At 43.0% G+C, this 14,310-nt stretch overlaps 1 protein-coding gene across 3 annotated transcripts in view; it reads left to right on the top strand.

The window, feature by feature from the left end:
- The window catches only part of nalcn (sodium leak channel, non-selective), a 250,290-nt gene extending 242,509 nt beyond the window's left edge, over nt 1-7,781 (top strand). For 2 of the 3 annotated variants that reach the window (XM_039014190.1, XM_039014189.1), the window contains 7 exons: nt 2,243-2,375; nt 3,847-3,962; nt 4,207-4,364; nt 4,648-4,798; nt 6,905-7,051; nt 7,285-7,415; nt 7,610-7,781. In XM_039014190.1, the coding sequence (XP_038870118.1) occupies nt 2,243-2,375; nt 3,847-3,962; nt 4,207-4,364; nt 4,648-4,798; nt 6,905-7,051; nt 7,285-7,415; nt 7,610-7,781 (1,008 nt within the window). The remainder of the gene's footprint in view (nt 1-2,242; nt 2,376-3,846; nt 3,963-4,206; nt 4,365-4,647; nt 4,799-6,904; nt 7,052-7,284; nt 7,416-7,609) is intronic. The other variant, XM_039014188.1, reaches the window with a different exon arrangement.
- Nucleotides 7,782-14,310: the final 6,529 nt, after the last annotated feature.

Here is a 14,310-nt window from a genome sequence, read left to right as displayed (position 1 = left end):
CTTGTCATAATACTTTAGAAAATGTACATTAGCCCAGGGGCATTGGTAGACACAATGTAAGTAACCTAACTTATGTCCCTCCTACCAATTGTGCTATTGTGTGTGTTTTTCTGTGTTATTTGTAACTTATTTTTTACATAATGTTTCTGCCACTGTCTCTTATGACTGAAAAGAGCTTCTAGATATCAGGACAGAAAATCCCCGAAATTCGCATAAGAAAGAGACAGAGATATCGGGGACGTAGGTCGGGGTGCCTTGTAAGGATCCAACGGGGAGTGAGTAATCTGCCTCTACCATCAGTCCTATTAGACAACGTACAATTATTGGATAACAAAATAGACGAGCTACGATCATGAATATCCTGCCAACGGGACATAAAAAACTGTAATATCTTATGTTTCACCGAGTCGTGGCTAAACGACGACATGAATAACATACAGCTGGCGGGGTTTACGCGGCATCGGCAAGATACAACAGCCGCCTCCGGTAAGACAAGGGGTGGCGGTCTGTGTATATTTGTAAACATTAGCTGGTGCACGAAATCTAATATTAAGGAAGTCTCGAGGTTTTGCTCACCTGAGGTAGAGTATCTCATGATAAGCTGTAGACCACACCATTTACAGAGTTTTTGTCTATATTTTTTGTAGCTGTCTATTTACCACCACAAACCGATGCTTGCACTAAAACCGCACTCAATGAGCAATATAAGGCCATAAGCAAACAGGAAAACGCTCACCCAGAGGCGGAGCTCCTAGTGGCCGGGGACGTTAATGCAGGGAAACTTAAATCCTTTTTACCTAATTTCTACCAGCATGTTAAATGTGCAAACAGAGGAAAAAACTCTAGACCACCTTTACTCCACACACAGAGACGCATACAAAGCTCTCCCTCACCCTCCATTTGGCAAATCTGACAATAATTATATCTTCCTGATTCCTGAAACTAAAGCAGGAAACACCAGTGACTCGAAGTGGTCAGATGAAGCTGATGCTAAGCTACAGGACTGTTTTGCTAGCACAGACTGGAATATGTTCCGGGATTCTTCCGATGGCATTGAGGAGTACACCATGTCACTGGCTTCATCATCAAGAGCATCGATGACGTCGTCACCACAGTGACTGTACGTACGTACCCCAACTAGAAGCCATGGATTACAGGCAACATTCGCGCTGAGCTAAAGGGTAGAGCTGCCACTTTCAAGGAGCAGGACTCTAACCCGGACACTTATAAGACACCCCGCTATGCCCTCCGACGAACCATCAAACAGGCAAAGCATCAATACAGGACTAAGATTGAATTGTACTACACCGGCTCCGATGCTCGTCGGATGTGGCAGGACTTGCAAACTATTACAGACTACAAAGGGAAGCACAGCCGCGAGCTGCCCAGTGACATGAGCCTACCACACAATCTAAAAAACTTCTATGCTCACTTCAAGGCAAGCAACACTGAAACATGCTTGAGAGCATCAGCTGGTCCACACGGCTGTGTGATCACGCTCTCCGTAGCCGATGTGAGTAAGACCTTTAAACAGGTCAACATTCACAAGGCCGCAGGGCCAGACAGATTACCAGGACGTGCAATGTTATTCATTCACTACAGCTCAGTGTTCAATACCATAGTGCCCTCAAAGCTCATCACTAAGCTAACGACCCTGGGACTAAACACCTCCCTCTGCAACTGGATCCTGGACTTCCTGATGAGCCACCCCCCAGGTGTTAAGGGTAGGTAACAACACATCTGCCACACTGATCCTCAACACGGGGGCACCTCAGGGGTGTGTTCTCAGTCCCCTCCGGTACTCCCTGTTCACTCATGACTGCTTGGCCAGGCACGACTCCAACACCATCATTAAGTTTGCCGACAAAGATGAGACAACCTATAAGGAGGAGGTCAGAAACCTGGCCTCATGTGAGAAATGCTCACTAACAGGGATGTAAAGAAATTTGTGCACAAAAGTTGAGAGAAATAAGGTTTTTGTGAGTATAAGTTCGGTCACCTTTTATTCCAGCTCATGAGACCAACACTTTACATGTTGCGTTTATATTTTTGATCAGTAAATATAATAATATATGCTATTTAGCAGACAGTGTTATCCAAAGCGACTTGCGTGCACATTGTCACGACGTTGGCCCCAGAGTAATTAGATAATTACATATATTTTCTATACTTTCTGTGGGTTCACGTTGTAGTGTGGGGTCTCATGTTGATAACACCGTGTTTGGGATGTTCCCCTCCTCAGGTGCAGCCTCCGTTCTGCACCCCCGATAAGCATCGCTACTGGGAGACGGACTGTGGGAACTACGCAGGGGCACTCATCTACTTTTGCTCCTTCTATGTCATCATTGCTTACATCATGCTCAACCTCCTCGTGGGTAAGTGTGTGTGTGTGCCCTAATCATATAAGCTTGACTTTATAACATTTGAATGAAGCTTTTCCACATGGGGTGTGTGTGCGAGCGTGCGTGTGCGAGCGTGCGTGTGCGTAAGCCACTCACGCAAGGACAATTTCCTGTATCCTCGTTCAGGCCCATATTTCATTTCCTGTGGTACGAGACGCGTGTGACTGTCTCATGAAGCACAATAAACGGTTTAATCTCTCCCCGTGACAGTTTAGCACTGTTATTACTGACCTCATCATCAAACCTTGCCATGCAGAAATCTGCGTCCACCTGTGTGTCTGTGTGTGTGTGTGTGAGTAAGGACATTGGCACAGTCTAAATTAATTTCAGGGGAGTTTAGGAAGTGAGCCAACATCAACTCTAGCTATCCATCTCCCCCTGAATATGATCTGGCATATATATATATATCGTTGTGGTTTTATGGACTGTGTCTGATAGAGCAACTTGTCCCTTAGATGCCTATAGTGCTTGATGCTGTTAGTGTTGTAGGGAAATGACTATGTATAACATTTCACCAGTCACCTATCATTCACAATCCATTTACTGAAGGCTATAAACATGTAATTGCAGGTGCCATTAGCGAAGCCCACGTATGGTTCTTCGACCACTCCAATGCTAGTTGGAGAATATGCCATGAAAGGTGTTGTTCCCCAGAAAGAAAAAACAAGAATTGATGCTAGAGAACTAACAAAGGGTCACTGACAATAACCAAAATGAGTTTTAAGAGGGGTGCTGACAGTAACCAAAATGGGTTTTAAGAGGGGTGCTGACAATAACCAAAATGGGTTTTAAGAGGGGTGCTGAAAGACACTCATGGGGGTGTCCACTGAAAGTTGACTAGCAGCAACTGGGACCTAAAAGAGCGCCCACTAAAATTTGCCCAAAAAGAGGCAAACAAAAGAAAAAACCACACCAAACCTAGACAGGAAGCAAACCAAAAAGTGGAACAAAACAAAAACAGGGAAGATCAGATAAAGGATTGTTGGTCTAGAAATCCAATTTGGAGAGCCAACTAAAGGTGTTAACTCTCCACGTTTCTCAAGACCACTGGAGCACTGAGCCAGCCACTCTTAAATAGCACCACGGCCAGCACAGGTAAAGCATCTTTCCACTAACGAGATGACCAACCAGAACAGGTATAATATATACTGACTAACGAGGTGACACCAGTCAGTGCGCCCCACGTGCTAGCGTCCAACTTCGAAATATAAATGGATAAGCCAAATCCTGTAACAAAGGTGATAAATCAAAATCAGAAAACATAACTGGAGCCATCTCTTCAGTTTTTAAGCCGTAAAAGGCAGTATGGTAGCAAATTCTAGATGTAAATAACTATTGCATGAGATGTCATTGTTGTGTACTAGACATATCTGCTGGATGTAAGTATACTACATTGAAATGTTCAGACAGGTGAGATAACCCCAGAAATGTGTGTGTTTTGCAGCCATCATCGTGGAGAACTTCTCTCTCTTCTACTCCACTGAGGAGGACCAGCTACTGAGCTACAACGACCTCCGACACTTTCAGATTATCTGGAACAATGTGGATGACAAGAGAGAGGTGAGAGAGAGAGAGAGAGAGAGAGGGGGGGAACCTTGTGGGGAGGTGAAGGAAAGCTGGAGAGATGGATGGAGGGAGAGTGAGAGAAAGGAGAGATACAGCGAGAGCGGGAGAAACCAACTGATATGATAGGGAAGGAACCATGTGGAGACGCAAGGGTTGGAAGTGGAGAAGAGCCGGAGGGACGGAGGGAGGGAGAGAAAAGTCTGGACAGGTGGGGTGACCTTTATCCACTCTCTCTCAGGGAGTGATCCCAACATCACGGGTGAAGTTCCTGCTGCGTCTGCTGAGGGGCAGGCTGGAGGTCGACCTGGATAAGGACAAGCTGCTGTTCAAACACATGTGCTATGAGATGGAGAGGCTGCACAACGGAGGGGACGTCACCTTCCACGACGTGCTCAGGTGACAACAGCACGCACACATAGACACACTTTCCACAACGTGCACAGGTGACAACACTAAGCACACATGCTTAATCCTAATATAGTTTTTTTGTGTGTGGGGGGGGCTGTATTGTTTCCCACAGTGTGTTTTTATATTGTTCTGTAGACCTGTTTAGTCCTTGTAAAACATGATATAGTTGTCGTTTATTAGGATGTATTTTAGGCCACAGTTAGTATAGAGTGCTCATCTATTCAATCTTCTACCATTCTTTCTCTGCCATGTGCCCCCTGTGTTTCTGCAGTATGTTGTCATACCGCTCAGTGGATATCAGGAAGTCTCTACAGCTGGAGGAGCTGCTGGCTAGAGAGCAGCTGGAGTACACCATAGAAGAAGAGGTGGCCAAGCAGACCATACGCATGTGGCTCAAGAAGTGCCTCAAACGCATCCGTGCTGTAAGAGGCCCAAACATTAAGAACACCATACTTTATTGACTTGCACCCCCCCTCCTTTTGCCTGAAGCACAGCCTCAATTCGTCGGGGCATTCCACAGGGATGCTGGCCCATGTTGACTCCAATGCTTTCCACAGTTGTGTCCAGTTGGCTGGATGTGCTTTGGGTGGTGGATCATGTAGTAACACTTTTTTGGTTACTATATGATTCCATATGTGTTATTTCATAGTTTTAATGTCTTCACTATTATTCTACAATGTAGAAAATAGTAAAAATAAAGAAAAACCCTGGAATGAGTAGGTGTGTCCAAACGTTTGACTCGTACTGTGTATATACAGTATATATTATAATTTTTTACAGACAGATTATTTCACTTATAATTCACTGTATCACAAATCCAGTAGGTCAGAAGTTTACATACACTAAGTTGACTGTGCCTTTAAACAGCTTGGAAAATTCCAGAAAATGGTGTCATGGCTTCAGCAGCTTCTGATAGGCTAATTGACATAATTTGAGTGAATTGGAGGTGTACCTGTGGATGTATTTCAAGGCCTACCTTCAAACTCAGTGCCTCTTTGCTTGACATCATGGGAAAATCAAAGGAGATCAGCCAAGCCCTCAGAAAAAAAATTGTAGACCTCCACAAATCTGGTTCATCCTTGGGAGCAATTTCCAGGCGTAATACCGCTCAGAAAGGAGACGTGTTCTGTCTCCTAGAGATGCAAATCAATCCCAGAACAACAGCAAAGGACCTTGTGAAGATGCTGGATGAAACAGGTACAAAAGTATCTATATCCACAGTAAAACCAGTCCTATATCGACATAACCTGAAAGGCCGCTCAGCAAGGAAGAAGCCACTGCTCCAAAACCGCCATAAAAAAGCCAGACTACAGTTTGCAACTGCACATGGGGACAAAGATCGTACTTTTTGGAGAAATGTCCTCTGGTCTGATGAAACAAAAATAGAACTGTTGGCCATAATGACCATCGTTATGTTTGGAGAAAAAAGGGGGAGACTTGCAAGCCGAAGAACACCATCCAAACCGTGAAGGACGGGGGTGGCAGCATCATGTTGTGGGTGTGCTTTGTTGCAGGAGGGACTGGTGCACTTCACAAAATAGATGGCATCATGAGGTAGGAAAATTATCTGGATATATTGAAGCAACATCAAGACATCAGTCAGGAAGTTAAAGCTTGGTCGCAAATGGGTCTTCCAAATGGACAATGACACCAAGCATACTTCCAAAGTTGTGGCAAAATGGCTTAAGGACAACAAAGTCAAGGTATTGGAGTGGCCATCACAAAGTCCTAACCTCAATCCTTATAGAAAATTTGTGGGCAGAACTAAAAAAGTGTTTGCGAGCAAGGAGGCCTACAAAGCTGACTCAGTTACAACAGCTCTGTCAGGAGGAATGGGCCAAAATTCACCCAACTTATTGTGGGACTACCCAAAACGTTTGACCCAAGTTAAACAATTTAAAGGCAATGCTACCAAATACTAATTGAGTGTATGTAAACGTTTGACCCACTGGGAATGTGATGAAAGAAATAAAAGCTCAAATAAATCATTCTCTACTATTATTCTGACATTTCACATTCTTAAAATAAAGTGGTGATCCTAACTGACCTAAAACAGGGAATTTTTACTAGGATTAAATGTCAGGAATTGTGAAAAACTGAGTTTAAATGTATTTGGCTAAGGTGTATGTAAACTTCCGACTTCAACTGTATATACACACAAAAACACACACCAGGGGGGGTTGATTGTTCTTGTGGACTTACTGCTTTGTGATGTAAGGTGTTTTGTGAGGACCCGCTGCTTAACAAAACAGTCTGCTGTGCACAGTAGCAGTGTGTGAGGACCCACTGCACTCTCTCTCCTACAGTAACAGCAACAGTCATGCTTGAAGGAACTGCCAATTGTGTAGTTTTGTATGTTGAGACAACCAATTGTTCTGTTTAGTTTTGTGAGGACCCACTCCCCTGTCACTTCCCCGACAGAATACACAGAAGTCATGTTTGTATACACTGCTCCATCGTTTTTGTGCTTTGTTCTATGCTGCATAGTGTCCTTTGAGGACTCACTCTCCCCGTCTCTCCTGCTACAGAAGCAGCAGCAGTCGTGCAGCATCATCCACAGCCTGAGAGAGAGCCAGCAGCAGGAGCTCAGTCGCTTCCTTAACCCGCCCAGCATACAGACCACCCTGCCTAGTGAGGACATCAACGCTAACCAGGACCATTCAACACAGCCAGAGGTACACACGCGCACCCACACACACACACGCGCTCACAGACATTAATTGAACCACACACCTCACACCAGCAAGATGGATAAGATGGTAAGGTTTTCTGTACAGTCTGTAGTAGGTACACATATGCCAGGTAAGAAACTTGCGGTACAATTCTTTGGGGTGAATGCTCTTAACAGGAAATTATACAATGGTTCATACATGTACTATAAAACTTTTCTACACCTACCTACCTGTAGTTGAGTGGTCTCCAACAGCTGCTGAGTCCTACTCTGTCAGACCGTGGGGGATACAGACAGGACTCCTCAGAACGCCCTCAGAGGAAACTGGGACAGTGGAGACTACCTGCAGGTCAGTCACGTGTGTGTGTGTGTGTGCGCTCATGTGTGTGTGTGTGCAGTGTCAACAAAGATCAACTCTGTGCTCACGAAACCAATGTGACTGACCATTGTCAATGTGTGTCGACCCATGTCATCTGCGTGACTAAAGCCTAGGAATCTAGAAAAAATAACATTGGAGCAATGCTGTATGCCAACAGATTCTTGCATATTGTTTTTCCATGAGCCAAATCTCTTCTCTCTCTATCTGTCCAGGTCGTACCAGTGTCAAGTCCATGGTGTGTAAGATGAACCCTGTGAGTGACGAAGCCTCCTCGGGGTCAGAGGTCAAGAAATGGTGGACGCGTCAGCTGACCGTTGAGAGTGACGAGAGTGGTGATGACCTCATAGATATTTAAAGGGGAAACTCAGAAGATTCAACCACACTCACATATCGAACGAGAACTAGGATAGACAACTATAGCTCAGAGCACTCGGTGTCAATACAGTACTCTGGTGGTTGAAACTTTTCTTGAAACGTTTTTTCAAGCATATCCCATTCATACTTGACTGATCGGGGAAGTGACAGCGTGGACATCCTCCTCACAAGTCTCTCCATCAGCAGCCATCTTACATCTGTGGGACGTTAGGATCAGTTTTTTCTCAAAATGGTGGCTTGTGGACACAGGAAAATGTCTCTTGGTTTGCAGTTAAGGCCATTTCAAGGATGTTGATTGTTAGAAACAACGCTTTAGCTGTTTGGTTTAAAGGCTGTATATGAATGTACAAAGCCAATCCCATGACACCATTAATTCCTATGTGAAGACTCAATAGCCCATTTGAAGCCAAAAAAGTCAGTTAAGATGGCGTCTAAAGAAGACATAACATACGCAGTTTGAGCTACTCCAGGAAGTGACATTGCAGGCTAGCTCAGTGCTTCCCCCTCTCATTGAGTATCTCAGGTTAAAGTCCGACCGGGGTACTGCAGGCTGCAATTTGCAACTAAATCGAGGCAACAATAAACATGTGGTCCCCCACGAATGATGCAGCGTTCCCCTTGGTCCAATCCGTGTAATTTTGTAAATGATGGATCTGTATGGCAAGACTCATCATTCACCCAAGTTTCATCAAAATCGGGCAAGTGGTATCTGAGATTTTGTGTGTGACTAATGCACGTACAGTTGATTACTATAGTGCACCCTTTGGCCAATCAGTGTAATTTTGGAAATGGCGGATCTATGTAGCAAGACGCATCATTCACCCAAGTTTAGTCAAACTCGGGCCAGTGGTGTCTGATAAATCGTATGGGTAAGCTAGACTCATATCCCTGAGCATGGGTGCCAAATTGAATCACTTAGTCAAACAGATCAAGAGATATCAACATGTACCTGTTATTGCACCACCGTGTAGTCGATATGATTGTTCTTGCATATGTTGAGTTTAAACAGTGTTTGTAACATGTGTACCAAATATTGTTACAATACGGATATCCTTAACTGATTTAAATGCATTTATGTGCCAGACCACGCCCGTGTGAATGTTTATTGGTCAATAGCGGCCGCGATGTTTTAGGTACTAGTCTGGAAAGGAATGCGTTGAGAGACCTTTTCCCAATGATGCCACATATCAAGTTTCGTGCAGATCGGTCATTCGGTGCCGGAGGAGTAGCGTTTTAAGATCAAGTTTCGTGCAGATCGGTCATTCGGTGCCGGAGGAGTAGCGTTTTAAGATCAAGTTTCGTGCAGATCGGTCATTCGGTGCCAGAGGAGTAGCGTTTTAAGATCAAGTTTCGTGCAGATCGGTCATTCGGTGCCGGAGGAGTAGCGTTTTAAGATCAAGTTTCGTGCAGATCGGTCATTCGATGCCAGAGGAGTAGCGTTTTAAGATCAAGTTTTGTGCAGATCGGTCATTCGGTGCCAGAGGAGTAGCGTTTTAAGATCAAGTTTCGTGCAGATCGGTCAATCGATGCCGGAGGAGTAGCGTTTTAAGATCAAGTTTCGTGCAGATCGGTCAATTGATGCCGGAGGAGTAGCGTTTTAAGATCAAGTTTTGTGCAGATCGGTCATTCGGTGCCAGAGGAGTAGCGTTTTAAGATCACGTTTCGTGCAGATCGGTCATTCGATGCCAGAGGAGTAGCGTTTTAAGATCAAGTTTCGTGCAGATCGGTCATTCGGTGCCAGAGGAGTAGCGTTTTAAGATCAAGTTTCGTGCAGATCGGTCATTCGATGCCAGAGGAGTAGCGTTTTAAGATCAAGTTTTGTGCAGATCGGTCATTCGGTGCCAGAGGAGTAGCGTTTTAAGATCACGTTTCGTGCAGATCGGTCATTCGGTGCCAGAGGAGTAGCGTTTTAAGATCAAGTTTTGTGCAGATCGGTCATTCGGTGCCAGAGGAGTAGCGTTTTCTTTAAAGTTTCGTGCAGATCCGTCATTCGGTGCCAGAGGAGTAGCGTTTTAAGATCACGTTTCGTGCAGATCGGTCATTCGGTGCCAGAGGAGTAGCGTTTTAAGATCAAGTTTCGTGCAGATCGGTCATTCGGTGCCAGAGGAGTAGCGTTTTAAGATCAAGTTTCGTGCAGATCGGTCATTCGGTGCCAGAGGAGTAGCGTTTTATGTTTTTTTCCACAAAATTCTAAATTGAGGAAAATCCGTCACGGCAGACCTTATGGCTCCCTGAGGCAAATTTTTTCCTTGTGAGGAGAGGGACCTATGTCCCGAATTTCATGACTTTAGGTCAAATGGGGTTAGCGGTGTGACCATTCAAAGATGGCATTTTCAATTGCTTGTTATAGCGCCACCATCTGGCCAATCAGTGTAATTTTGTAAATTACTGTTCTCTATGGCAAGACGCATCATTCAATAAATTTTGTCCAAATTTTTGCGTGTAACAAACATACTAACAGACGGAGACAGATCCAGATTCCTCCCTTCCCGATTTCATCGTGGGGGTCATTTGTCCTTATAACTTCTTCTGTGTGCGATTTTAAAAACAATTGGTTCAAGGACACACATCTGGTGTAATAGAAGCAATTGTTGGTACCATGATTGTCTTCACAAAGATTGCACTTTTCCCATTCACTGTAAGTGGAGATCCTGTTTTCTGCAAACAATGCCTGCAGTATCGCGGTCGGCCTTGAACTTTGTGGCTTCAATGTGAGGGGGCAGTCGTTCTCCCCTGGTTTGGTGGCTCACAAGAACATCAAAAAGGGTCAATGCCTCAATGCAAAGTTTTGGAACCACTGATTTTAGAGTCCCATTGACATCTGTACTTTTCCACGTTGATGTTTTTCTATGCAGGGAGTTTTTATAGTGTCCATTAAACAGAACCTCTGTGGTACCCTGTCACAACAACCTTTGATTAGCATCACTGTCCTTTTAGTTGTGAATGTCAGGGAGTGTTTATCGGGAAATACAAAATGAGAGTCATATAAATGATCAAGTCTACAAGCTACAGGACATTGTGTCATCTTGCTATTATATCGTCGTGAGAGATTATTTTATTACAATATAGCTATACAATACCACACCAAAACAATGGATACATATTAATTGTATTTTGTTGCTAATTTAATTTATGAAATATGATGATTGAAATGCTTGAACTTTATAGCTATAATTCATTGTGATTCCCCTGTTGTCTTTGTTAATTGTGCCTGTGTCTCTCCCAGTCTCCAGTGTTTCATTGTACACTTACTGTCAGTTTGCTTATAACCACTTAATTCTATTTGAATCCTGGTTTCTTGTTCTGTAGTAGAACAACCCAAATAAAAATAGTTATAATTAAAGGGTGAAAGGAAATATGTTGGTACATGAGTGTGAATGTTCTTTCAGATTCAATTCATTTATGTGTGGAATTGTGTGGGCAAAAATATCTGATATATTTTATAAACTATAGCATATAAATCCATTTTGGTTTGTTTGTACAGTATTGCATAATTTCAAATAAAGGCCTTTTGGCACCAACAGTGAGCTCCAAAAATATTGGGACAGTGACATGTTTTGTTGTTTTGGCTCTCTACTCCAGCACTTTGGATTTGAAATGATACAAGTAATTTCATCCATATCGGGTGAACCGTTTAGAAATGACAGCACTTTATGTACATAGAAAAGGGGGATACCTAGTCAGTTGTACAACTGAATGCATTCAACTGAAATGTGTCTTCTGCATTTAACCCAACCCCTCTGAATCAGAGAGGTGCGGGGGGGCTGCCATAATCGACATCCACGTCTTTGGTGCCCGGGGAACGGTGGGTTGACAGCCTTGCTCAGGGGCAGAACGACATATTTTTACCTTGTCAGCTCGGGGGATTCGATCCAGCAACCTTTCGGTTACTGGCCCAACGCTCTTACCCACCAGAAATGGTAAATTATGTATTGTCATTTTATTTGTAAATAATAATATTTTTCAATATTTTTGGGGGGTATGATATTTGTGCTTCTGTAGCTTTCTCAAACATCATTATTGACGATTAATTCAGGATCATCTATAACCATGATAGCATCCATATTAATGTAGAAGTGTAGAAACATATTCTATTCCTGTGACTCCAAAATGACACAATACATATTTACCATTAATTTCTATTGGGCACAAAATAATATGAAACACAACCAAAACAAACAGCAAATGCATCCATCATGTTTGTAGAGTCACAAACTTGATGTAATCATTGTGTGCTAGGAATATGGGACCAAATACTAAACTTTTCACTACTTTAATACAGATATGTGATTTTGGCCCAATACTTTTGGTTCCCTGAAATGGGAGGAATATGCACAAAAAGTGTTGTAATTTCTAAACTGCTAACCCAATATGGATGAAAATACCCTAAAATTAAAGCTGACATTCTGCATTTTGTATAATTTAAAATCCAAAGTAGTAGGTGCCAAGCTCACCGGTTTGAGTGTGTCAAGAACTGTAACACGGCTGGGTTTTTCACACTCAACAGTTTCCTGTGTGTAATCAAGAATGGTCCACCACCCAAAGAACATCCAGCCAATTCGACACAACTGTAGGAAGCATTGGAGTCACAATGGGCCAGCATCCCTGTGGAACACTTTTGGCATCTTGTAGTCCATGCCCTGACAAATTGAGGCTGTTCTGAGGGTAAAAGGGGGTGCAATTCAATATTAATGTTTTGTACGCTCAGTGCCATTATTACCTTCCACTTTATGAAGTATCTTATATTCTTATATAAAAAAATAGGAAGGGGCAGCACTGCTAGGGTAGACAGTAGGTCTTTGTAGATAGAATGTGCTCTTTGGTAAAAGGGGTCAATTGATCATCAAATAGAAAGGAGGAGTAAGGCACTCTTCATATGAATTAAAATGCCTTTATTTGTATGGCATGTTCAGTGAAACAAAGATTTTTTTTAACTTTTATTTATCAGGGGGTCCTGCAGCGCCCTCAGCACCCCTAAATCCCACGGCTATGTTTCATTGTCCATTCACGCAGCATGCTCCTAGCATTGCTATTGTCTGAGCCTGCCGGCAGACGCACAGGATGGACTTTTTAAAATGTTTTTTTTAGCATGTTTTAATTAATCTAATAAAATCAATCAATCCATTATTCAGCTTTCTTAGCCTAGCATTTTGTATACCAATATATCATTGCACTCTAACCTCTGAATCCCAAATCAGCCTCTAGTATCTCCGCCCTAGGTACTTGTGTAGATCTGAGAGGATTTGATAGGTGTAAGAAATATGGTGGCAGCTCCATCTTGCCCTCTGATAGGACAGGTGGAATATTTGCCATGTTACGGATACCTATCCAATCCTGTCAGATCTCCATAAGTGCCTTGCATCTAGAATCTAGATGGTGGGGGCTTTGGGTTGATTTGAGATTAGGTTACTTTTCACTAGGTATCTGGATGAAGGCCAACATGACTTCCTTCTCACGATGCAAGCGTGTTTTGGTTCATGGGCCCTATTCACCTAATCTCTTTTCATGTATCTGGATGGTAAGCATCTTGTTATGAGGGAGAAGACAATTGATTTGGTTAGCTAGGGGGATAATTGAGAATGCGGATGCTATTTTAACGGTTTTCAGAACACATCTGCAGCCAAACACTGCAGTGTAGACTGCAGCTGGAGCATGTTGCCCGCTATTTCCTTAGATGACAGTGCCATCTGCTGGGTGGATGGTGTACTACTAGCTGTTTCAACTGCAGAGTTATTGAAACGGGTGGCGAGCGCCTTGGTGTGCTGTGCTGTCCTGTGTTATGCAGTCAACGCTGTCGTCCTGACAGAGATGTGTTGTGTATTTTTTTGTCATGTCATATTTTGTTGGGTACAGGGTTAAATGCAGTCTAACTAACCGATGGTGACCGTATGGTTATCCACTATGACTGTGTTGGTTTGTGTTATCTTACATTGTCTTGTGTTGTTTTTATGTTATATTGTCTTTCCGAACAACGATGACAGTATGATCACAGTATGATGTGAGGACAATATTACCATTACATTTAAGTCAGTTTTTACTATCTCCTCTTTGGTCACTGTGAGAGATCCACATGGTGTATCTGAATGTGGTGACATGCCTAATGGTGGTAACAGGAGCAATGTCATTGATATTCCTACTTTGTTTTCTTTTCCCAATAGGTATAAGTCTCCTGTTGTTCTGAAATCTCAAAGTAATCTGACTTAAATTGAAACTAGGTGTGATTTTAAATGCGGAAAAGGTTTGACATTCTTACATCTTAACATTCAGTATTATCTAAAATCGATCATGTCAAGATCTGGGCCTCTCCGGCAAACCCTGATATTTGTATTTTATCTGAAACCTGGTTAACTGATAAAACCCTGGACTGTGGACTGTGGACTCTGTGGTATTGCTATTTTTACAAAGAATCTTCTTTCTGTGTCTCTGTTGAAGGCGACCTCCAGTCCTTAACAATTTCAATTGTTGCCTTTAAGTCTTCAGTTTAAGTCTTCACTCTTCAAACTCAAAAA

Source organism: Salvelinus namaycush, chromosome 19 (genome assembly GCF_016432855.1).
Source record: "Salvelinus namaycush isolate Seneca chromosome 19, SaNama_1.0, whole genome shotgun sequence".
Classification (NCBI taxonomy): Eukaryota; Metazoa; Chordata; class Actinopteri; order Salmoniformes; family Salmonidae; genus Salvelinus; species Salvelinus namaycush.
The sequence above is the reverse complement of the archived record's forward strand: the minus strand, read 5'-3'. Positions and strand labels throughout refer to the sequence as shown.